Raw genomic sequence first — 26,674 nt, forward strand, 5'->3', positions numbered from 1 at the left:
GAGCATAAGGGACAAGGAGAAATATAATAGGAAATTAGTGCAGCCAGATAAAGTGGGGTAAGACCATGGAGAGATTTGTACACCAGGGTATGGAATCTGAACAGGCTACGATAATAGACAGGGAGCCAGTGTAGCTGGAGGAGGAGGGGGGAGGTGTGGAAGGAGCGGGAGAGGTTGAATATGACATGGGCAGAGGCATTTTGAATTTGTTGTAATGGTGTAAAAGTGTAAGAGGGGAGGCCAAGGAGGAAAGAGTTATAGTAGTCAAGGCGGGCGAAAATGAGAGAGTGGAGCAAGAACTGAATAGGTGGAAACGGCAGGTGCGTGTTATGGCCGAGGTATGGTTAGAAAGGGTGGAAGGACCGATTTCATTTGGTTACATGCCAGTGTACAGCATTGTGGTATGGCTTTCCTTGAGAGGTGAGCAAACCTACTCTGTCTCTGTCTACAATATTTAAAAGATGTTTGTGATTTTGATTTTATTCTGGGATCCAGAACACATTTAAGTCGATGTACTGTGTATTTAGTGTTCTCAAATGTGGTTTATAAATGGAAATATCCATTTTAAAAAAGGAGACTATTGCCACAGTGAGGGAACATAATTGGAGATTCTAACTTGCAGTGAAAGAAAGTAATTGGGCACATTGCATTTTAAAATTATGGCATTTTTGGGGGGTCAATCGGGTAAGGGGACACTACTGAAGTCGTTTCACTGTACAGCACTCGTACGGCACTCATGCTGTTAAGTAAAATCACCATTCCATCCACCTCACAGCCAAAAAATGTAATGGGCAAAATGATATCAGCTTGCAGATACCAACGATCGTGTGTGCTCCAGTTTGACAAGTAGGTCTGGAAAAGTCACATTGTAATTCTTGTATCAGCTACCCTGTTTTGCAGGGAGATGGGAGATGGGAGATGGGAGATGGGAGATGGGGTGGTGAGTAAAGCCCAGGGATTAGAAAAACATTTGAGCAGATTCAGTGGTGGGGTTTATAGAGTGATCTCTGCTTTTGGAATGCTGCATGGCCAGTTGGGATGTGCCCATAAACTCGGTCTGTGATAATAGAAGCTGTTTATACAGGGGAGGGATCAGAGCCTGTAGTCTCCGATCCAGAGTGGAGCCTTGTCTTTGGAAGGGGGTGGGAAGGGAACATGTGAAAGGGGAGCCTCTCCAAAGGCACCACTGCTGTTGGCTCCATGCTTGCTTTTGAAAGGTAGAGGGGTCTTAACTTACATTCTGTGGTGAAAGCTGGTGCTCATGAAAGGTTATTAAGAATACTGGAAACAGTCATTATTGTGAAAAAAAAACAATAGTGACTCAAATATTATTAATCTTACATATGAAGTCCTACGCATAGCCTGGTATCAGAGCACTAAGAAACTTCAAACTGATTATCAAAATATCTTGAGAGCAAAGAAGAGCTCAATAAAAAAGCAATAATAATTACAATAATGATAATATTTCTGACTAGAAGAATGCCTTTAGTGAAGCAATGTTTCTGCTGGAGGACCATGCTGGCTGCAAAGGAAGACAGAAAAAGTTCTTGACTGGCAGCTCTGGTTACTCATAATAATAGAGTATCTATTCTCAGCATTTCGTCCACACTTTGGCCCTCAAGCATACATACCTCCACATTGCTGTGGTGCGTGCAGAGCTGCCCAGTTCCAAAATTGCGATATAGGTTACCGACATTAGAAAACACCACACTGATTCTCTGTTTAATTCTTCGGTATTGCCCAAAAATACACTTCTGGAATTTGTTTGCATTTCAAATTACAGCTCAGATGGGAATCACAGTGTACGCACTTTATGCAGCCTTGACCTTATTTTAAAATACTTTTCATTCAAAACCATTCATTCAAGATAACTTTCAAACTGCACGTAAACTGGATTCAATATGGATGTTAATTCTACTGTATTCCTAAAAGGCCATTCAAAAAGCAAGATGATGCCATGAGTTTTACTTAGAGAAGTTTTGCCTTCACATATAATTCTGATCAAGTGCTTAAAATTTTGAATGAATGATAAGTCAGTGCATTTGGAAAGCAAAATGATCCATTTAGCTTTGGCTTACTAAAAAATGTCCTTTTGAATCAAAACCCATTTTGATAAAGCAATATTTCTTGAAAATGTATCCCCTTTGATCGTAAAAGGAATCCAGTAAGACGGCAGATAGAATGAATGCAGCAGCAGGATTGATATGGGCAGTACTCACCAATGTTCCACAGCCTGAGTGCAGGTTTGCTATGCTGTAGTTCCCAGGCCTCTGTGGGGCTTTTCATGTTGGACATTCTTGCTTTGATACTCACTTTCCCAGCTCTTACATCAGCCTGTCAACTCCGTCCATCCGATCCCTGCCTCCTTCGGCGAGACAAAAAAAACCAGTAGTGCTTAAAACCTGCAAAAAATCAGAGAAACAGTGGTTAGGCTTGACAGGTTTACTGTAATTCAATAATTAGTAATTTAATGTGTGATGGATCTCTGAATGCATAAACTGTGTACTCTACTGGCGTCTGCTCCTTGCCAATAGGATGTATACCTGTGTGTGATGGTAAACTGGGAGTGTAGGCTGTACATAGAGGGTACACCATGAACATTCATAGAGCTCTGTAGTTATCCAGGAACGATGGTGGCTGAATAACTGTTCAGCAACACATCGTAATTTACAACAGTGCAATTCATCCAGTCATTTTGTCGTTGAATTTCAATGAATGCAAGATAGATTCTGATAGATTTCCGGTACAAAGTATTTTGTAACTCATTAATATGAAGGGGTTTTGAATGGAATGCATCCAAGGCAAAGTGAGACGCAGTCTAAACCCTGCACCTAGAGCCCAAGCTCTACACATCAGTGTCGGAACAGCATGGGATGTTGATGCCCGTAATCTGCTCAGGGTTTTTATAACGTGCTCAGGGTTTTTATAATGCAGACTGTTTTTCTCTCTGGGTTGAGATCTCCCACAAATCCTTGTAACAGTTGTCAAATGGTTGCTTCCTTCTTGCAGTCCTCACGTATCCAGATCCCAAGACAAGAGTTTTATTTGTGTTCATGGGAAGAGTCCTTTGCCATCTAGCTGTTAAATAGTAGCTGTTATTAAAGCTGGCCTCCTGGTCATTTACAGCTCAGCCTCTGACCCTAAGACCCAGGTGCTGAAAGCAGATAACATCTGCTCTTTCTGAAAACCGGGCTGACATGCTAGTTAGCATGTGCGCTTACAGTAGGTTTTTTCTTGGTCAAATGGTTAAAAGGGTAGAAATACTCCCCAGAATAAAACAAGTAAAAGTAATAAAGATCAGAGCTGGGGGTGAGGTTTGTGTAGTGGGTTAATGGCTTTCACCTCTGGAGGCCAAGGTTCAAATTTGGCTTAAGCTGCAATTTAAACAGTCTGGGATTTCCAGTCGAGTATATGCTAAAGCCACAGGGAGGGACAAAGAAAAAAGAGGGAAGAGTGGCTTGCTTGGTCCTGGATTCTGTGAGTCCTGTTTTGTATGTCTTTGACCTTCAAAAAGACTCCCAGATTTACTGCAAGCTGTAGGGTGAAACGTCAGAGCAGCCAGAAACTAAAGCTTCCATAGATCCCTTGTAGCAATCTATTAATACTACCCATGTCAATAGACAAGCATTGGGCACACATTCTTGTTAACTTCTGGGGGTTTACTGGTTATTGCAGTGTAGATTTTTATTGCACTGGATTTACTTTATAGCTTCACATACATGTTCATGTCTGGTTCTCACAAAGCAATTTTGTCTGCACATTTATCTGTGTACAATGTACTACAGCTTCTATAGCAGCAAATCGCTTAATTAACCTCAATTATGCTGTTGTATCGTACAATACTGACACAAAGCAGTGTTGTTGCAGATTAACCATAGAGCTTGTTTATTGTGCTGCGCACTCTATAATACAGCAAGCAAGACACAACACTCCACAGCATCAGGCAACATGTAACCCAGCAACCACAACAGCATTGAACTGTGGTATTGCTTGGCCTGTCGAACAATATGGGGGGCTGATCAGCATTTCCGATCTGTCCAAGCTAGTACCGTTTTGAATTTTGAAATTGTAAACGTTTCTCTTGTAATTCCTCATGAAGCTTGGTTTGTTTTTTCTCAGTCATTGCTGCTTGTATATTCGACAGACGCCTTTGTTGTCTTTTCTCGGCAGTCAGTCACGTTGCTGTTTGTGTACTCGGGTAGTCACGTCTTTTGTTGCTGATTTTAATATACACCACTATACTGTACTCGAATTTAAGATGCAGGCTATTTTTGAGAAGCAAAGAATTGTTAGAGTAAATTCTAAGGAATATTGTACTCTCTAAGAGCCTTATGCAGGGAATGTGCCTGTCCATCGGTCTGTCACACTCTGCATGGAGAGTATGATAACTTCACCAAATCATGGCCTCCTACAGACATTGTGGATTGCGTTTGGCTGTAATCCAATAAACTAAATTTGTATACAAATATTTTAACTTGTGCGTTCACTCTTTTATGTTCTTCGCTTTGCCCTTACATTCAGACAACTATTGCAGCCCCTAAATTCTGCCCCATTACAGTCCCATTCATGTACTGTGCAACTATGAACACCCTCTGAATATGACTGCATTGGTTTTATGTGGACCGCTCAGAGCCATATGGGGTCTCCCAGAAGCTAGTCCCAGAGGGTAAGGCAGCCAGTCCTCAGGAAGGACGTTCTCCCTGTGCCCCCAGGTGCTAACCAGGCTCATTGTTCTTCTAATGTATTTGACTGGTATTAATTCCTGTTGACACAAGAGACGTTGGGCAGGATTTTCAAAAACCAGTGTTAGTGTATCGAACTCGTGGTATAGTAACGAGAGCTTTAGTAGCAAGTGATTTTCAAATGAAATGTGTTAAATCGGTCTGCTAATGCTTTGAAATTGAGTCGATGAGGTCGTTAATGAACGCATTTCTCATTAAAAAGCTTAATTGTCGCTGGTCACATGCTTCACTTCCTGTCTCAACAACTAAATAAGGGGAACTCTATAATCAAAATGCATGTTAACGAGATCATGAAATATTAATGGAAGCATAATTCGCTGTTATGAAAACTACTGCCATACAGGCGGGCGGCTCTCCCACGAGTGAGCAGCAGCCATGTGGAAATAATAAATAATGTGAATATCTATTGTCTGTGTGTGTATAATATGTAAACTTCATGCAGCATGTACATTTATTTAGATAACTTCACATATTCAATGCTGATTTATGATTATCTGGCATGTGGGTAAAAATTGGGCAGCACGGATTAAAAAAAATGATTATATACATTTTAAAAATTTGGATTGAGGCGGGGGGGAGTAAGCTATCTATGTATATTGGTTGGAATTTATTTTCTTATGTTGACATCTACTATTTTAGCATGTACGATTGTAGGCTATAAATAAATATGTTTGAAGTGTCATTTGTCATTCTTGTTAATTATTATACATGTATAACACTTAATTATATATTTATGAAGCTTTTAAAATTACGATAGAACTCCCCAACCGAATACACATTTTGTTTATAGTTAATTGTTCAGTGAAATCCTGCATTTTCACTGGTACTGTTTGCTCGCCTCCATGATAAATAAACTCAACATCAATAGAAGTAGCCACCGAACACTTACAGTATTATAAGAGGATGTTACAATATGTGCATATAGGCGTGTGAAGGTGAGAGTATAACCATGCTGCATGATTGGGTTATTAATAGTAACGTTATAATTAAATAATACCATTATTTTATTTGCTGACTTTATAAGCATTTGGGCAACACTGTATAGGTTACCTTCATTGTAAATCAAAAAGTGATTTGGTATAATTTAATGTTAACACTATTAATAATAAATGAGTCATGATTAATCCTGACTAATTTAATTATCGTTTGACTGGTGCAGAACTGCTGCTGCTGCTGCTGCTGCTGGTGGTGGTGGTGGTGGTGGTGGTGGTAGCTGCTAGCTTGTTGTCTTCAGATGGTTCATCAACAGTTTTTTGCCATTTAGACAAATTAGGACAACCAAAACAAATAGCTAATTTTTAAATTATGTTTTCCTTTCCCCTACCGCTGTCAGGCCATACTTCACGTCTCTCACTCTGGGTCACTTTGGACTGTAAAGTGTAAAAGCTTTGTGCATTGGAAATATCGAGGCTCACGTGAATAGAAAAAACTGCCAAGAAGCAGTTGCTGTGTGCATTAATGATTCAGGCGATAGCTTGTATCATCAGTGATGAAGGTTCAAATGGAGAAGAGTTCAGACAGACTCTGCAGTCTGATTGATTTTGTATTTAGACACTGCAAGCGCTTATAAACCAAGCATTTTTTTATATTGAACATTTTAATGCTGTAATGCTGCATTCATTTATTTCGTATTGTGTTTTCACTCTGGACACTCCTATTTCTTACTTGTAGAGGTTTTATTTTAGTGGACCGAAGGTTATACATGTTTATATATTTTTGTAAGTGTAGCGACTTTTTGTTTAGAGTTTTTCACCTACAGTTGTGTATTTTCACAATGTACTTTTGCACTGCACACTGTAGCTATAAAGTTTAATGTTTGTTTTGTGAAAATAATTGAAATGACAAAAAAGTGGACATACTGCAGCAACTTTGAATTGTATTTCACCAGTCAATAAATATGAACTGCACTTATTGATTCTTTAGCATGACTGTGTGCTGTGCTCTACCTCTGAATTTTAAGCATGCCTTATTGTAAACATAATCTGTCTGCCTAATGCTAATAATGCCTCTAATTTCGTCCTTGCCTGAGTCAACGACTAGAAAGGCTAATAATGTAACTTGCTAGCTAGCCAAAAAAAAATTACTTTTGTTTTCAGTTCGTAACCTAATTAAGTACTTCGGAAACCTGTAACATAGAATAAAACAAATAAAACAAAATGTATTCATACTGTGGATGTATTTGTAACTTCATGGAAATATGCAAACATGTTTAAAATACGTTTCCTTTAGAAAAGCAAGTCTGTTCAGAATAAGCCCAGCTATTAAGTCTGGTCTAAGAAAGAAAATTAAAAAAACACATTAGACAATCGATTTCCCAGCTTTCTTATCAAGACTGTCATGTCGATGTCTGCGCAGAAGAGAATGGCTTGTGTTATGAATATTTTGCTTTATCTGCAGTATGTTTGAATTATTTCCATACTACCTTTGAATTTTAAGCATGCCTTATTGTAAACATAATCTGTCTGCATAATACTAATAATGCCTGTAATTTCGCCTTTGCCTAGAAAGGCTAGTAATGTAACCTGCTAGCTAGCCAACTAGCCCAGCCAAAAAAAATTACTTTGGTTTTCAGTTGGTAACCTAAGTTAAGTACATCGGAAACCTGTAACATAGAATTTAGTGGGCTGCCTCATTTATTTCTTATTAAGACATTGTATAATTACTATAATAATGAAATAAAATGTATTCATACTGTGGATGTATTTGTAACTTCATGGAAATATGCAAACATGTTTAAAATAAAACATTTCCTTTAGAAAAGCAAGTCTGTTCAGAACAAGACTAGCTATTAAGCCCAATCTAAGAAAGAAAATTTAAAAACACATTAGTTGATCGATTTTCCAGCTTTCTTATCAAGACTGTCATGTCGATGTCTACGCAGAAGAGAATGGCTTGTGTTATGAGTATTTTGCTTTATCAGCAGTACGTTTGAATTATTTCCATACTCAGGGGAACCTTTTTGTAAACACCTTATTCTCTTGTTAATATGTTTGTGCAAACAATGTGTATTTAATCAAGCAGCTGGCAGGAACTGTCTTTCACATTATCCGGTATCCTGTATCTGTTTTTGTGTTCAATTATTTATTCTGTACTTCATGTAACCTACAGCTATGAACACAAATTGTGCCTCACCCTATAGAATGCACTCATTTTGCTTCCAAAAGTCTACATCATGATTACAAAACTGTTAAAAAAAAAAAGGACAGAGGAACAGATGACGCAGTTAGTTTGTAATTAGAGCAAGTACAGTTTTTTGGCCGTATGTACCATACAGATATGCTTTAAGTCGTACTTAGACTGAATACTGTTTGTACGCAGCTGTATTGTTGCTGAACGTACTGTTGTACAACAATGGATTCATAAAATGTAAATATAGACAAACATAAGAAATCGGAGAGTTGTAACTGCATAAGACTTTAAGAAGATATAAATCGTAGTTAAACTGAAGGCAGTTCGTATGCAGCTGTATTGTTGCTGAACATATGGCTGTACAACAATGGAAGGATAATCCACCTGTTTGACTGCCTTAGCTGTAATTAAATAAAACATATTGTTTCTGAAGTTTGAAAAGTCTATTCGCCTGGAATTATTCTATACGAAATAAAAAGTTGAATATGCGAATCCCTGTAATTGGGTGATGCGTCGTAATGTATAAGCAATCTGGACTACAAACTGAAGTGGTACATTTGTTTATTAAGAAGCCACCGCACATTCCACATGTTATTGCTTTGGCCTGGTGATGTATTCCGAGCTTCATGTGTTACAAGTACTGCTTTTGTACCAAAATCTCCAGTTCCATATTGGTAAATTTCAGTTTTCGCTTCTGAGCATCCTCATCACCATGGCTACCGGGGGGCAGGGAGGCCATAGCCCCTCCACTTTTCCTACGGGGCGGGGGGGAGGAGGGGGCGAGTATATAGTTTGGACTCCTTGCTTTTGCTCTGAAAAAATAAAGCTGCCTTATTTTAATGTCTTCAATGTAGCGACGTGGCGTTGTTGTGTATTAACGTGTTTTTTTTGTTTTGTTTTGTTTTTGTTTTGTTTTCTTAAACGGTGGTTAATTTAAATTAGAACTCAGTGTCTGTGGCTATGGGAAAGGAAAACAGAAGGGAACATAACTGTGTCTTAGCTGTCTCGGTACCGATCTGCATGACAGAAAGTGCATACTCACCAGAGTTTATTTATCAGCTAATTTTTTTTTTCTTTTTCTGTAGACCTTACAGTTCTATAATTAAAATAATTGATATAAATACTATAAATACTAATCGGTTCAGATTTAAACAGAGAGTAAGTAGCCTGTAAGGTTTTGCATGACCACGTTTGTTTTACTGTTAAGAAACAAGCCTGCGCTAATCTGTTTATTTAGATACGTGTATGTATGTAAGTTTTTTTTTTCAAAATGACCTACTTTAGTAAGCTATATAAAAAAACTTTTGATGTTTATTTCTGCCCTCTACTTCCTTTAAAGCTGTAATTAGCATTGTTAAACCATATATATTTCTTAATTACATAATTAATATCTAGCAAACGAGCTAAAAGATTTTTCTAGCTATACATTCAAAAATATATATCTGGTTTACTGTGTTTGCAGAGTATTGCTTGGAAATTAAATTTCCAATAGGGATACAAAATAATCCTGTTTGTGTTTTTGTATTACTTGAAAAAGACGATCACATGAAAATGTCAGTAAAATACACGCGCACATTGTAGCATTCATTGGAAGACGCAGTATTTACTTGTGTGTGTGTGTTTCTTTACTGTTTTAGTGTTAGAAATATGACTCTTTCAACACAAACTCTTTGTTCAAATATTTAAATGTGCAACACATCATTTGCTGGAGTGAAAAGAAAGGCTCATTAAGTCAATATGGCTGTTAATTGATTTTTTAAGTCAGAACAAATGCAAGTCGTTTATGTAGGAGTATATGTCAGTACATATATTCCTGCAGATATTATTACTTTAAATGAAGAGCATTCCCCCTATGGACCAGCAGCAGAACAGCAATAAAAATCATGCACTGTTCTTGCTTTTAAAACTTTGTCTGTTTGTTCAGCCAGGTGGCTGAGAAAATTATACCAGGGTTTATTTGTTTTATTTGGCAAAAAAAGTGTATTTCTTGCCAAGTTTTATTCTATGAATTATCAACAAGTTCATATAGCTATTTTGTTTCTCAGATGCTTACTTTGATAAGTGATAGGTTAATGTTTATGGGCATGTTACTGCAGTGGAAGGATATGCAGATTTGTGATTTTACCTTCCTGAATGCCATACCTCAGCTGTAGTAAGATAAGCTCAGGATAAAGCCTGGTGCTTTTAATTGAACTCTTTATAGAATGTTACTAGCAGTAAGAGCTGCCCTTGTGTTTGCAACATACAAAACCAAGGGTTTTTATGCACAGGTCTATTGGTCCAATATTACTCTAGTGTCCAAACCCCCCCCCCCCCCCATATTTATATGAGCTGTCATCATGCTGAGTGCTTTCTCTTCTTGCATTCTTCGTTGCATCACACAGCCACTCTGAACGTGATAAGAGGCAGGTGGCAGGCACATACAGTGCTGTACAAGCCATTTTATGAAGTTATACAATTGAAAAGAAACAGAAGATAGGCTGGTAGTTTAATTAGTTATATTTTAAACTGCTGACACATTTGAAGACCCATTTGGTTAAGTCACACACACACACATGCATCACATGTTTTTTTGTTTTTTTACCAGCTTCTGTTTAAAATTGTCATTTTGTTTCATATTAAGAGCTTAATTATTAAAAGCATCCACTGTAGCACAGCTGTTGTTCCTGTGAGTCACAGACCCACAGAGTAGCCACTCGTTCTCAGAACCGCAAACGCACACCACTGCTTTCCAATGTGTCTGCACTGCACTGTGCCTTTGTACTCATCAATGCACACAGCTGCTGTGCAACATGTACAACATGCTCTACTTATACTTATTAAAAGTTGCATGCTAAAATACATTACAGTAGGTGTCTCAGTTAATAGTATATTTGGATGTACAGATTGCCATAATTGCTGCTTGTTGTTTAAAAGAAAAACTGTTATTCTGTGATAATCTTAACTAGACAACAATAATGTCTCCGACAGGCATTCTATAAAATTATAATATTACCCTCCCATTTACTTTTGAAACTACATTTCAAAAATAAAAAAAAATAAAAAATATATATATATATATATATATATATATATATATATATATATATATATATATATATATATATATGAGTGAAACACAACTCACCGTATCCCATTCATGTCAGTTGACAAAATTGTAGCATCAAACTTTTTCATTAAAATAAATATAACTTGTGTACAGATGTTTTCCCCCCTCGAAAAAATAGCATATTCCTTCTTGTGTGGAAAATGGAAGACTCCTGCTTTTGGTTCAGTTCATTGTACACAAATGCATCCCGAGACTGTAGAGGAAATGTAGTCTTCTTAGGAAAGGGTGGTCTGACTAGCCAATCTGCCTCCTTAGGGCAAACGGGCACTTGATGTATTTATGATGTCCACTGGCTTCTGCCAGAAAGAGCGTGTGTGTGTTTGTTTTTGTATAGTAGGTCTACATGCATACGAGTGCAGTGTGTTTGCATACGTATTTATGCATGCATGCCCTTTCTGCCAGTCTGCGTGTGTGTGTGTGTGTGTGTGTGTGTGTGTGTGTGTGTGTGTGTGATGGGTGTGTTAAAGATAGAAACATGAGACTGTGCTGCTGTTGCATCTGCTGTCTCCTCTGGTTACACTGAGAGTATCAGCTGACATAGCTGAGGACCTCATCAGCACAGCAGCTCCCTTCCTTGCAGTTTTTTTTTTTTTTTTCAGAAAAGCAAATTAAGTGTTTAGATTGTATTTTATTTGAACTGGCGGGAGAGTCAGAGAGCCTTGGTGGGAGTGGGTGTTTGGAGGGTAGTGGATTTGGTAAATGGGTATTTGGGGGGGGTGGGTGGTGGTGGTTGGGTGGGGGGGGGGGGGTGATCCCTATTTATTTGTGGAGTAACACCTAATTTTAGATTTGTTGGTGCCAACCACGGTTAAACTTCATGTATGACCAGTTAGGGGGTGTAGGGAGAAATAATAGTCTGGAGATAGGAGGGAGCAGGAAGGTCAAGACAGTGATAGGCGAGTATAAGAGTTTTGAATTGGATGCAAGTAGCAATAGTGAGCCAGTGCAGAGAGCAGAGCAGCAGTGTAGCGTTGGAGAAACGAGGAAGGGAAAAGACAAGGCGAGCAGCAGAGTTTTGGATAAGCTGGAGCAGACGGATGGCAGAGGCAGGGACGTCAGCCAGGAGAGAGTTGCAGTAGTCAAGGCAGGACAGTACCAGGGCCTGAACTAGGAGCTGCTTGGAGTAGTCAATGAGGAAGGGGCGAATTCTGTGTATGTTGCTGAGGAAGAAGTAACAGGAACGTGCCAGAGTAAAGATTTGCTGAGAGTAGGAGAGGGAGGGGTCTAGGGTGATACTGAGGTTCTTGGTGGATGAAGAGGGAGAGAGGGTTGTGGATTCAAGAGGAATAGAGATAGAGATATCAGCTATGGGGGAGGAAGAGGGGGGAAGAAAAGGAGGTCTGATTTGGAAAGGTTGTGTTTGAGATGAGGCGAGTGCATTCAGGAGGAGATGGCCGAGTGGCAAGTCGAGATATACGAGGAAATGTCGGAGTCGGGGGGGAAAAGGAGAGGAAGATCTGGGCATCATCAGAAGCCCAGATACGAGAAGCCATGGGAGGAGATGAGGGGACCCAGGGAGCAGGTGTAGAGAGGAAACAGGGGGAGTCCCAGGACTGAGCCTTGGGATCACCTGTCGAAAGAGAGCAAGAGGCAGAGGGTGAGCAACACCATGTCACCCGATACGTGCCATCAGAGCAGTGCTGGGGATTCCCAGGTCATCGGGGAAGGACAGAATAGAGTGGTCAACTGTGTCAAAGGCAGCAGAGAGGTTGAGGAGAATTAGGACAGAGGAGAGGGAGGCGGCACGGGCAGAGAGTAGAGTTCGTGACAGACAGAAGAGCAGTTTCAGTGGAGTGTGCCAGGTGAAAACCAGATTGGAGGGGGTCGAGCAGAGAATGTGTTGGCAGGAAAACAGAGCGGACGATGTACCACACTCAAGGGTATTCTGGGTGTTGTTGAGTGATTGAAAACAAGACATTTTATGTTAAAATTGAAAGTGATGGTCTTGAGGAGCTGAATGGGTCAAACTTCAAGTATATTTTACTTTAGAGGAATTATCACTTTTTGATACCACTATTGTGGCATTAATAGATTAAACTGGTTTGTTTGCAAACACACTTTCCCTTGACAAACATACCAACATATCTTGTTGTATATATATGTATATGTATGTGTGTGTGTGTGTGTGTGTGTGTGTGTGTGTGTGTGTGGTAACACAGCCTCTCTCTGGTCACTCTTGTTTGCTCCTTAATTAGCAGACCCAGATACAAAACTTGTAGTTAAGCACTTTTGTGCATTTTATTTTTCACACAAAATAAACTAAACAAAGCCTAGCTCCCACATGGAGTACTAAACTATACGTAATTTTCTTCAACTCACTATAACTGGATGGCTAAACCATTTGCCAGGAACCAGCATTTATACCCCACAGGTTCACACAGTACCTTGTTCTGGGGTGTCCGACAGCCTCTTGGCCTTCAGAAACGGAACTGCCTGATTGCTAACGATTTGGCCGAGGACAAATGTTAAACGGACGACTAATGTGCTGATCTACTGGCAGAGTGACATTCAGTTTAATATGGTGTCAACGTAAAACAATTGTGTCGGTTGTGTGGGAATACAGCCAAACCTGTCTTTATTGGGATAGGGACGGTTTGTAAGAAATGTCCGTCTAAACTGGACGGGGTAACACATTCTTTTAAGGCACGGATTTACCCTAAGGCCACCACAGGTTCACACAGTACCTTGTTTGTGAACCCCAATGATAATTTTGGAAATTCCATAGTTTTACCATAATAGCCTTCTTGAATCAAAACTTTTCTTAAATATCCAATAGGGTTTATATTAACCAGTTCCATGTATTTTTAAACAAAATGATGTATGAATTAGACAAACAATGAGTAATTAAGATTCAGAAAAAGTAAGTGAACGCCTGGTTTTATCAGCTCAATTAAGGGGATAATTAGAATCACTTGTTTAAATAATTAGGTAGGTCTTCAGGGGTGAGTTTGGGAAGCCCCACCCTGTATAAAGTTCAGAAACTTTGTGAGTTTGGTTTTCACCATACAGGTGTGTGGAAACACGTCATACCACGATCAAAAGAAATCTCTGAGGACCTCAGAAAAACAGTTATTGATGATTATCAGTCTAGAAAGGGTTACAAAACCATTTCTAAGGATTTGGGGCTCCACCAATCCACTGTCAGACAGATAGTCTACAAATAGATAAAGTTCAAGACCACAGTCAGTCTACCCAAAAGCATTCGTCCTACCAAAATCACTCCAAGAACAAACCCAGAAAATTATCAAGGAAGTCACAAAGAACCCCAGAGTAACATCCAAGGATCTGCAGGCCACTCTCGCCTTGGCTAATGTGAGTGTGCATGACTCAACTATCAGAAAAGGACTGAACAAGAATGGTGTTCATGGCATCTGAAGTTCGCAAAAGAGCACATAGATGATCCACAAGACTTCTGCAACAATGTTCTCTGGACAGACGAGTCAAAGGTAGAACTGTGTTCGAACAGAAGAACCTCATCCCAACCGTCAAGCATGGTGGTGGGAGTGTGATGGTTTGGGGCTGCTTTTCTGCCTCAAGACCTGGATGGCTTGCCACCATTGACACAACCATGAATTCTGCATTGTATCAGAGGATTCTAGAGGAGAATGTCAGGCCATTCATCCGTGAGCTGAAGCTGAACCAAAAGTGGGTCATGCAGCAAGACATTGATCCTAAACATACAAACAGATCTACAAAAGAATGGCTGCAGAAGAAGAAATTCCACGTTTTAGAATGGCCTAGTCAAAGTCCGGACCTAAACCCCATCGAACTGTTGTGGCAGGACCTGAAGCGAGCTGTCCATGCAAGGAAGCCCTCAAATGTCATAGAGTTGAAGCAGTTCTGCTAGGAGGAATGGGCCAAAATTCCTCAAAACCGATGTGAGAGTCTGACCAACAGTTACAGGAAACTCTTAGTTGAAGTCATTGCTGCAATCTAAAGGTTCACATACTTTTTCACACATGGATATTGAAAGCTGAATCATTTGTGGATAACTAAATGTTGAAAAATGATCATGTTTTTGTGTCACCTGTTTGATCGAGTTATCTTTATCTATTACTAGGACTTAGATTAAGATCTAATAACATTTTAAGTTTGAAATAAGTGAAATATATATATAATCAGCATGGGAACCAAAATGTTACCCTCATATGTTTGTTGGGTGGATCATAAAAATATTTTTTCAGCAATACCAAGGTAAAATACCTAATATATATTTTTTGTATACAGTATATACAAATGTATATTTCTACTGGATTCTGAAGCGTCAACACCCTGGTTTGAGCGTTCGCCCTCCCTCACAACTTTTAGCTGAAAGTTTCATTTTCACTATTATTTTCCAGTTTTTAATAACCATGTGCAAATAATGTCTGAGTGGAAATATCGCGGCTCACGTGAATAGAAAAAACTGCTGAGAAGCAGTTGCTCTGTGATAGCTTGCATCGTCAGTGATGAAGGTTCAAATGGAGAAGAGTTCAGACAGACCCCGCAGTCTGATTGATTTTATATTTAGACACTGCAAGAGCTTACAACTCAAGCATTTTTTTATATTGAACTGTAATGGTGCATTAATTTATTTCGTGTTGTGTTTTCACTCTGGACACTCCAACTTCTTACTTGCAGAGACTATGCAAAGCCATTTATTTTAGTGGACCGAAAGCTATACATGTTTATATATTTTTGTAAGTGTAGCGACTTTTTGTTTAGCGTTTTTCACCTACAGTTGTGTATTTTCACAATGTACTTTTGCACTGCACACGTTAGCTATAAAGTTTAATGTTTGTTTTGTGAAAATAATTGAAATGACAAAAAAGTGGACATACTGCAGCAACTTTGAATTGTATTTCACCAGTCAATAAATATGAACTGCACTTATTGATTCTTTAGCATGACTGTATGCTGTGCTCTACCTTTGAATTTTAAGCATGCCTTATTGTAAACATAATCTGTCTGCCTAATGCTAATAATGCCTCTAATTTCGTCCTTGCCTGAGTCAACGACTACAAAGGCTAGTAATGTAACTTGCTAGCTAGCCAAAAAAAAATTACTTTTGTTTTCAGTTCGTAACCTAATTAAGTACTTCGGAAACCTGTAACATAGAATTCAGTGTGCTGCCTCATTTGTTTCTTATTAAGACATTGTATAATAATGAAACAAAATGTATTCATACTGTGGATGTATTTGTAACTTCATGGAAATATGCAAACATGTTTAAAATACGTTTCCTTTAGAAAAGCAAGTCTGTTCAGAACAAGACTAGCTATTAAGCCCAATCTAAGAAAGAAAATTTAAAAACACATTAGCTGATCGATTTTCCAGCTTTCTTATCAAGACTGTCATGTCGATGTCTACGCAGAAGAGAATGGCTTGTGTTATGAGTATTTTGCTTTATCAGCAGTACGTTTGAATTATTTCCATACTCAGGGGAACCTTTTTGTAAACACCTTATTCTCTTGTTAATATGTTTGTGCAAACAATGTGTATTTAATCAAGCAGCTGGCAGGAACTGTCTTTCACATTATCCGGTATCCTGTATCTGTTTTTGTGTTCAATTATTTATTCTGTACTTCATGTAACCTACAGCTATGGACACAAGTTGTGCCTCACCCTATAGAATGAACTCATTTTGCTTCATAAAGTCCAATAAAACCTGCTGAATAATGTTACATTAACATATTGAATTACATGCCACTTTGTAGTTTTCAATATACTTAACAAAAACATGAGACATTTTAAAATCTTACATGAAATACTGCACTACTATTATGGCTTCCGGTAGACTTTTGCAATATCATTTTGTTGTTTCTTTGATTACATTATGTTAATATATATATATATATATATATATATATATATATATATATATATATATATATATATATATATATATATATATATATATATACTGTTTCATTCCTAAAATTCTAAGTGATGCAACACTTTTGGCCATAGCTGTAATAACCGTCAATGTTTTACATGTTGGATCTTGTAAGTTCAGGGTACACCAGTACAGCAATACAACTGTCAGAGCCTCGGATAAGAGGAAAATAATGTTCCAATCTGCTTTTAAAACACTGAGTGCGGAAGTGAATTGCCACTGATTGGCACTCAATTGTAAACATGAGGGAAGGACAGCTTTTCTTCTTCTCAGCAAGTATTGAATAAAAGGCAATTACGAGTTTCTGCACATATAATCCTATACCGGGCTTGGTGTTAGGTTTTTTAAATCACCCAGTTGCATTCCCATGCCACCCATATCACTGGAAACCACATTGTTTGGAACCTGTTTATTTTGTAATATTATTTGCGTCTGATTAATTTGAAACCTGTCCCGAAAACTTGTGATTTTATACATGGTCAGTGGAAACAAAAGCACAAATAAGTTATCCGTTATTCTGTATGTATAAGTACTGCGATTTTGTTTCCAATAGAAATAATACAGCAATTTGGATTGTTATAGAAAGATCCTTTTCATCAGTACGAGAAACAGCCTAGTATTGTTAAATTAATTAAAAGAGTCTCAGTATGGCTATTACACACACGGTATATAAGGTCCTACTCTAACATACATGCATATTTATATGAGCTGTCATCATGCTGAGTGCTTTCTCTTCTTGCATTCTTCGTTGCATCACACAGCCACTCTGAACGTGATAAGAGGCAGGTGGCAGGCACATACAGTGCTGTACAAGCCATTTTATGAAGCTATACAATTGAAAAGAAACAGAAGATAGGCTGGTAGTTTAATTAGTTATATTAAACTGCTGACACATTTAAAGACCCATTTGATAATTATATTTTCAGAATTTGGAGATGTTTAGATATTACTTTAAGAATGTACGTTCTTAAGGGAACATGACTAATAATGTTCATGTAAGAGTAGTCACACACATGCATCACATGTTTTTTGTTTTTTACCAGCTTCTGTTTAAAATTGTCATTTTGTTTCATATTAAGAGCTTAATTATTAAAAGCATCCACTGTAGCACAGCTGTTGTTCCTGTGAGTCACAGACCCACAGAGTAGCCACTCGTTCTCAGAACCGCAAACGCACACCACTGCTTTCCAATGTGTCTCTGCACTGCACTGTGCCTTTGTACTCACCAATGCAATCAGCTGCTGTGCAACATGTACAACGTGCTCTACTTATACTTATTAAAAGCCTTGCATGCTAAAATACATTATAGTAGATGTCTCAGTTAGTAGTATATTTGGATGTCCAGATTGCCACCTGTTCTGTAGTCTAGTCCCCATCCTATATTTTTGTCAGCTGCTTGTTGTTTAAAAGAAAAACTGTTATTCTGTGATAATCTTAACTAGACAACAATATATAACATTATAATATTACCCTCCCATTTACTTTACATAAAAATGCACATATATATATATATATATATATATATATATATATATATATATATATATATATATATATGAAACACAACTCACCGTATCCCATTCATGTCAGTTGACAAAACTGTAGCATCAAACTTTTTCATTAAAATAAATAAAACTTATGTACAGATGTTTTCCAAGAATTCTCCCCCTCGAAAAAATATCATAGTCCTCCTTGTGTGGAAAATGGAAGACTCCTGCTTTTAGTTCGTTGTACACAAATGCATCCCGAGACTGTAGAGGAAATGTAGTCTTCTTAGGAAAGGGTGGTCTGACTAGCCAATCTGCCTCCTTAGGGCAAACGGGCACTTGATGTATTTATGATGTCCACTGGCTTCTGCCAGAAAGAGCGTGTGTGTGTTTGTTTTTGTATAGTAGGTCTACATGCATACGAGTGCAGTGTGTTTGCATACGTATTTATGCATGCATGCCCTTTCTGCCAGTCTGCGTGTGTGTGTGTGTGTGTGTGTGTGTGTGTGTGTGTGTGTGTGGATGGGTGTGTTAAAGATAGAAACATGAGACTGTGCTGCTGTTGCATCTGCTGTCTCCTCTGGTTACACTGAGAGTATCAGCTGACATAGCTGAGGACCTCATCAGCACAGTAGCTCCCTTCCTTGCAGTTTTTTTTTTTTTTTCAGAAAAGCAAATTAAGTGTTTAGATTGTATTTTATTTGAACTGGCGGGAGAGTCAGAGAGCCTTGGTGGGAGTGGGTGTTTGGAGGGTAGTGGATTTGGTAAATGGGGTATTGGGTGGGGGGGGGGGGGGGGGGGGGGGGGGTGGGGGTGTGTGTGTGTGTGTGGGGGGGGGGGGGGGTGATCCCTATTAATTTCACACCTCAGTTTAGATCTAAATAGTACCAACAACCACGGTGTCATAACCCATTTGACACGTACAGTTAGGGTTTTGATTAGAGTTTTGAGGCTTATAGTGGAAAAGTGTTGCCCAGAGGGACGAAGTAGTGACAGTGAGCAAAGCCCCAAAGCCACAGGCTTTATTGCTAACTGGAGGTCTTTAATTCAACCCAAGGTTTTCCACAAAAAGATAAAACATCTATTCAATTTGTCTAAACAGTGTCTAACGTAATTACTGCCATCATTTAAATTATTATTATTATTATTATTATTATTATTATTATTATTATTATTATTATTATTATTATTATTATTATTATTTTAACAAACGCCTTTATTAAGTACGATAAATGGATGAGAACAGTCCTGATATCTGTGGGTAGGTCGTTCCAACACTGAGGGGCAAGGGTGGAGAAGGAGCGGGCTCTGAAAGTGGAGGAGCGGAGGGGGGGTTACAGCTAAGCTGGTGGTGGTGGAGAAGCGGAGGAGGCGAGCAGTGGTCTAGGGAGAAATGAGGACGGAGCAAAAAGGTCAAAACAGCTTTTAGGGAGCCAGAGCAAACAGCGGAGAAGCGGTGTAGCATGGGAGAAACGAGAAAGGGAAAAGACCAGGCAAGCTTCAGAGTTTTGGATGAGCTGGAGTGGATGGATAGCAGAGGCAGGATGTAGTCAAGGAGGGACAATACCAAGGAGCTGCGTGGAGTAGTCAGTGAGGAAGGGGAGAATTCTGCATACATTGTTGAGGAAAAAGTGGCAGGAGCATGCCAGAGTAGAGATTTGCTGAGAGTAGGAGAGGGAGGGGTCGAGAGTGATACTGAGGTTCTTGGTGGATGAGGGAGAGAGGGTGGTGGATTCAAGAGGAATAGAGATAAAGAGATAGGTGGTGGGGGAGGAAGAGGGGGAAGAATAAGATAAGTTGGAGAAGTTGAGTTTGAGATGATGCAAGTGCATCCAGGAGGAAATGGCCGAGGGGCAGGTAGAGATATGGGAGGAAATGAAGGAGAGAAAGATCTGGGCATCGTCAGCATAGAAATGATACGAGAAGCCATGGGAGGAGATAAGGGGACCCAGGAAGCTGGTGTAAAAAGAAAACATAAGGGGTTCCAGGACTGAGCCTTGGGGAACACCTGACAAAAGAGAGCAAGAGGCAGAAGGTGAGCCATGCCAGGACACCTGGTACGTGCCATCAGAGTGGTAGGAGGAGAACCAGATGACAGCAGTGCCGGAGAGTCCCAGGTCAGTGAGGGAGGACAGGAGAATAGAGTGGTTGACTGTGTCAAAGGGAGCAGAGAGGTCGAGGAGAATTAGGACAGAGGAGAGGGCAGTGGAACGAGAGGAATGGGAGGAGGGAGAGGAATGGGAGGAGGGAGACAGGACAGTAGTTCTGGAGGGATGACGGATCATGAGGGTTTTTTTAAGATGGGGTGATGCAGGCCTGTTTGAAGGCAGAGGGAAAACAGCCAGAGTGTAGAGAGGTGTTAAAAAGAGAGGAAATGAAAGGGAGTAGAGCAGGACCAGAAGCCTAGAAGAGGTGAATGGGAAGGGAGTCTAGAGCACATGTGGTGGGTTTATGGCTCTGGAGCAAGGAGCCAAAAATCGCAGTCCGAGAGGGGCAAGAACGAAGAGAAAGAGGGTAGATCAGTAGGGGTTGCAGAGAGTGATGGGAGTGAGTGAGCAGAGGACAGGAGGTGGGTGGGGAAGGAGACGTGGTATTGAAGAGAATGTCACTTTGACAATATCAAGATGCTGTGCGGGAGTCTCATAAGTGTATTCTTTCCCTTAAAGTAATTGAAATGCCAGGTATGGTCCTGATTGAATATATAAATGGTGGTGTTTTTTTGATTTGTCACTTTTTATTAAAAATGCAATGTCACAGTTCAATTGTCTTTTGACTTCTGACTGCTGAGTGACATCAGAGGGCAATAATTCCTTGGCTACAGAACGATAGAGTGACTATTGGCTGGTTTGTAGGTGTGAGAGGGGAAGAATCTGTGGCAAAGGGAGAGGGTTCATTGATCGGTTGAGAGGAGAAGCCAAGCGGCTTTGACTCATGCTGCAAACTCGAAGACTGACGTTCCCGTGTTTTAGTCAGTGTAGTGGTCCAGTTGCGGGATGCCTCACTAGGAGTGTGGTGCACAGCCCTTGAACTGCTAAACCTTCGTTTTGTTAGAATTTGGTTTTGGTTTTGACTGCTTCTCTGTAAGTCTGTGTGAGGCGTGTGAGTAAAAATGGATTTTCCAGACAGTGATTTACGTGTAAAAATTAAAATTTTATTTAATATTACACTGAAAAAAGAAAAATAATAAAGAAGGATGTGAGGGAGGGAGTGCTGGAGTAATCAAAAATAAAGGAACGGAAGCCTCTTAGTCCTGTTCGCGTTCTGCTTAAATCCAAAAATAAAACAAAAAGGAATAAAAACAGAAAAGAGCCAAGTTAGTAAAGCCTCCGTTCGTGACACAGTCCAAACTCCCACGTACTTCCCTCCAGCCTTTTTTCCCCCGCCTCTATTCCTTAGGACCAACCCCGAACACAGTAGCACGTTCCCTTTAGTATGCAAACCCCGCTCCGGTAGTCAGTGGATCACCAATCCCAAACTGACAGGTATCCTTAATTTCACTTGACTCCAGTGGCTGGAATTTACATACTCGTACTTCCGCCTCTCACCAAGGTGCCGCCCCTCAAAGATGACTTTTGTCATGGTCACAAGACCTTGGTAAGGGAAGTCCCGAGTTGGTTTGATGCCTTCTACTGTTGGGAGGCTGAATTGCAGACCGAAGCCCCTTTGACTCATCACAGTCTGCTTTGAGTGAAACTATCATGCAAGCGACAACCATCACTGGTACCTTAGAACCTCTTTGTTGTCTTGGGATCTATTATTGTGTGAATTAACAAATCTCGGGCTCCACTGCCATCTCAACTGCAATCTCTCTGCTCTATCACAGGGTCCCTCACTCTTTCACAGTAACCAATAACAAAAGTGTTTGGAGCATGTGACACTGTATGTGTCAATGGGTTAGTGAGTTTCAATCTAAGTTTCATGAAGTGTTTTTTTTTTTGTTTTTTTTTTTAGTTGCTTCATTGCTCTGCTGTGGGACAGGCGTGCCAAAGTGAATCAGCAGACACCCAAGACTGTTGTTGGCATTGTCTGTACAGTATCGTGAGCATTCGACTCCTGTACAGTAATGTAAGATGTAACTTGGCTCTGCGTTACTGTATTTATTTGATTAAAATGTAACCAGCATTTCTCAGATCCGTATGGGAATTTTGTCTCTGATGCATAGCACCTCCTAAACTTGTTTCGGATCATGGTTTTTATCTTCATTGAGAGGGCTGTGCCCTGAGGGAAATGCTGTGCTAGTTTCTTTGCCAATCATGACTGCATATACAAGTCTAATTTTGGACTGCTTCTAACTATTTTAAATAAAAAAGTTTAATGGTGTCTTGATTAAAGGTGACTATAATACTAAAAAAAAACTCCTAAATTGAATTGTTTTTGATAGTTTAAACTGTGAACGACTTACATAGAAGGTGTAATCATTTGAATATATTAAACGTAGATTTGCAGCCTTAGGTATCAATTGATACATTGGTTGAGGATAAGGGTTTAAATTTGTTCGATTTAATGATGAACACGGTTGGAACAAAGACCTGGAACATAGAGCGGCAGTGTTGACCAGTCTAGGATAAGCATGAGTAACAGAGCAAAGGCTGGGCATGAACCGGTGATCCCACGCACCGCAAACCGGTGTCTTAATCATAACGCAAAAGAGCCAGGCTCGTCAGCATTCGGTGCATCTTTTAAACTCATCTCATCTCATCTCACCAACAGCGGACAGAATCTGCAATGGCAGCATATCACACAACACTGCCCATTACACATGGGAATTATAATGTTACAAAACTAATAATAAAAAACTTGGGGCCCAAGTTTGTTCCTAGCTTTGTACCATTAACAATTGTCCTGAAAAGGACTGACGTAATTGCAACCCTATCCCTTTCTTCTATAATTCAACAAGGCACTGTGTTACAGCTATTACAGCTTTCAGGTGAAGTCAAAATGTTTTGAAAGGCCAGGGTTTATCTTTAACTGTAGAGAGACCCAATTATGTTTTATTTTGGAGGGATGTAAAAAATAAGTGAAATGGCATATCTGGAAAACTGATACTGCCTTACTGTATACCCTTTTAAAAGTTTACTACAGTAATATAATACCAAAATGTGATAAAGCATAGTTAGCAGTCATCTGTGGAAGCCTGAAGATCTAAATGTGTATGGTGCTTTATCGGCAAGATGCCATCTGCCAGATTTCATCACTTCAAAAGGTGGCCACCCTGGTCGTCTTATATATCTGCATATCTGAGGCGAGCCTGGTCTGTCTGATCTCTGTCTGGAACAGGTGTGCTGCTGGCACTGGCTGTGACAATCTGCATACATTCTCCCTGAGAGCTGTGCTTCAATTAACAAAACGATCTGAATCAGCCCCCTGAAAGAAACAGGGCATTTCTAATTAGAAGAAAAAACTATTTAAAGGAATGTGTGCCTCTGGGCTTGTGCATGTGTGTGGGAGTGTGTGCGTGAACATGAGTGACATGGTGTGTGATTTGTGTGTCTGTAGCCTGTTCTGATAATTGCAACAAAATCACTATGCTCTATGCCATATAGTAGTTTAAATAATCTGTCTGTGTACAGATATACATATACGCAGACACACTTTTCTCTCTTGCCATCTCGATAAACAAGCCACAGATACTTAATATCCCATTCAAAATTATAATATTTTTCATTTGCGTTTTTCTGCATTACTGCTGCTTGGAACTGCTTCGGTCACCGTAGTACTTGTACAGTCAGAAGTAAATGGCTGAGATGCAGATGGGTGGTTTTCTTCATGAGAATCTCTTGAAGATGCTGAGTGTTTAGCAAAAACACTTCCAACTGACTTCCTATCAGTGTACACTACAAACTAGGTATTCATTTTTATGCTTAAAAACTCTGTCAGACATCCCTGTTAAACTAGTGGGAAAAATAACAAAAGCACGATAAATTAGATGACTGCAAAAATGCAAGTTAAAAGTAGGATCGGGGATGAATAATCTATATTCATATAATAAACTGTTTGAAATAAAATTAAAGGGACCAGAATTAGGCTCAGGCAAGATATGCAGGTAAAAGCAAAGATTGTTTTGTAATTAACAGCTTTTTCTGAGTTTAATTATGATTAAAAATAAAACCTGAAAACTTAAAACCCTACGTGTGTGTGTGTGTGTGTGTGTGTGTGTGTGTGTGTGTGTGTGTGTGAGTTCACATTTATTTTTTCCAAAATACTTATAAATATACTTAAAATAACACATTATTTTGAAATAAAATATAGTGCATGGTGGGATACTGTCATATTAATTTCCACTGTTCATTGCGCTGCTAGGAACTGTAACCAAACTAGTATAACAGTACTGTAGTGTGTGTGTGTGTGCATTACACCCGACTAAACATGAAACTGTGCTTCGGTGTGGATGCTTTGAGCTGGATTAATTCAAACATTTTTGAGTACGGTTCTCGAAATCGGTTATGTAGTGTAGACAGGGCCTAAAAGTAAATATCCTTAGTATTGTTGCGTAAGCCAAATGAAAGGCTTATTGCTGCCACCTACAGGACTGGAGTGTACCTTAATCAATGCTGTTATAGCACTCTAGTGCCAAATCAGTCTGTCTTGTATTGTGCAGTTTCACATAATGAAAATGCAGCCAAAACAAATCAAAGGAGACAAGCTAGGGTAATGTAACAGTTTATCATTAAACAGTTTTAGATACTATAATAACTATATACATATTTTATCTGTAATCTTTTGTGCATTTTCATTTGCAAGTGAACTGTGACATTAGGGCCTTATCGAGCTCTATATCCTGCAATTCTGAATACTGACTTGGTACTGTTTAATTCTGGAAAGGTTTTTTTTTTGTTTTTTTTTAAATCTTTTGGTTTTGCTAAATTGCATTGCCTTTTATGTTTTACGCAGTTCTGTGCATTTAAATTCCATTAGATTTAGATTGCATTTTGCTGTTAGGTAGTTAATGGTACATTTTACATACCTCTGCAATGCGTACTGGATTTGAAAGTATGTACTGTATTGCAGTTAACGTGTCATCTCTTTAGTTTTGGCAAGTGATATTTTCAGAATCATATCATTCTGAATAAAAATTTGTATTCTGTTAAAAATATAGAACTGTACCAACAAAACCAATACATCTAAATGGAAGCCTACTTATTTTAAAACACAATCCTTTCAGATATGTATTTTTTATATTGTCCGTTTTTCAGGGAACACAAAAAAAGTCAACATTTTATAGGGTTAGATATGTGAGCGCTGACTGTGTGTTGCAGAACATTTTTTTTTAAAACAAGCAAGTCATTTTGCTGCAGTGTAATAGAGTAGCAGAAATATGTACATTTGCGTCCCTTTCCATTTGTGTGCGTCCCATGAAAGCAAGACCAAATATTTTCCCATCTAATGGATTTACTTTGCGTTTAGGATGCAAATTTTTGCGTAAACGTGACCTATGCAAGCTGATATTAACACATTTAATCTGTTTATGTAGAATATGCTGTGGCTTAAACTTTTAGAATTCTTTGTCTTTGACATTCTGGGTGTGAAATCTACACTCTGAGCGAAATTATCAGTGTAGTTGCTGCTAATAGGCTCCAGAAGGGATGTGAATTACAGTTTTTATGTATTTAGAAACATTTAAATTACAAAATGCTTCCATAAGTCTTATGTACTTTTATGTGTTACTGTATAAATGTCTGAAATGTGCAGTTTTGAAAGAAACATTTTAACACAATATCTGGTATTAGATTCATTGAAGTTACTGTTCTCTTCCTCTGTAATTTTTCACCTCAGCAGTATATCTGGGGTCAAAGCCAATAGTGGAAGCAGCTGCTTGGTTAATGACAGAAAAGAAGAGCTGAGAGAGACAATTTCTTTTTTTTTCAAGGAAGTGCAGGTCTACCCTACAGAAAGCCTAGTGTGATAAAGCTGACATTTTCTACATGGGTTTAAAAGGTAAATCACCTTATTTTAAATATGCACAAAACATGTTTTATTAATTTGTATATGAATTTGTGCTTTTAAAAATAGAGTGAGGAATTCTCCAAGTACAGTACAACATCCGGTAACACTTTAAAATAAGTGCCTGTAATTCCGATGTAACTAACACATGATTTCCTACTGATTTCAAATGAAATTCCTATTGAATTCACAAGCATGAGTTCATGACATACTTTTCATGACTTCATAACATTTTCCTTAATACACATGAAATAATCCTGAACAGACACTTATTTTAAAGTGTTACTAAACATTCTAGCCAGTAGTAATACTCGCCACACACCACCTGCAGCAGCAGCAGCAGCAGCAGCTTCATTCCCCACAGAGATGTGTTCATTCCAAGTGGGGTAAT

General features: G+C 39.0%; 2 protein-coding genes across 4 annotated transcripts in view; one reads left to right on the plus strand and one right to left on the minus strand.

Annotated features, from left to right (window-relative positions):
* The window catches only part of LOC121319534 (voltage-dependent calcium channel subunit alpha-2/delta-4-like), a 152,652-nt gene that overhangs the window by 75,437 nt on the left and 50,541 nt on the right, over nt 1-26,674 (plus strand). The window lies entirely within an intron of this gene.
* The window catches only part of LOC121319533 (leucine-rich repeat and transmembrane domain-containing protein 2-like), a 50,695-nt gene that overhangs the window by 13,984 nt on the left and 10,037 nt on the right, over nt 1-26,674 (minus strand). The window contains exons 1-2 of one of the 3 annotated variants that reach the window (XM_041257056.1): nt 18,427-18,844; nt 2,220-2,402 (exon numbers count right to left, since the gene is read on the minus strand). In XM_041257056.1, coding sequence (XP_041112990.1) covers nt 2,220-2,295 — 76 coding nt within the window. In that variant the 5' untranslated portion in view covers nt 2,296-2,402; nt 18,427-18,844. Of the gene's footprint in view, nt 1-2,219; nt 2,403-10,998; nt 11,407-18,426; nt 18,845-26,674 lie in introns of those variants that run through there. The other 2 variants (XM_041257055.1, XM_041257057.1) reach the window with 2 other exon arrangements.

The sequence above is a fragment of the Polyodon spathula genome, chromosome 8, assembly GCF_017654505.1.
Source record: "Polyodon spathula isolate WHYD16114869_AA chromosome 8, ASM1765450v1, whole genome shotgun sequence".
NCBI classification, from domain to species: domain Eukaryota; kingdom Metazoa; phylum Chordata; class Actinopteri; order Acipenseriformes; family Polyodontidae; genus Polyodon; species Polyodon spathula.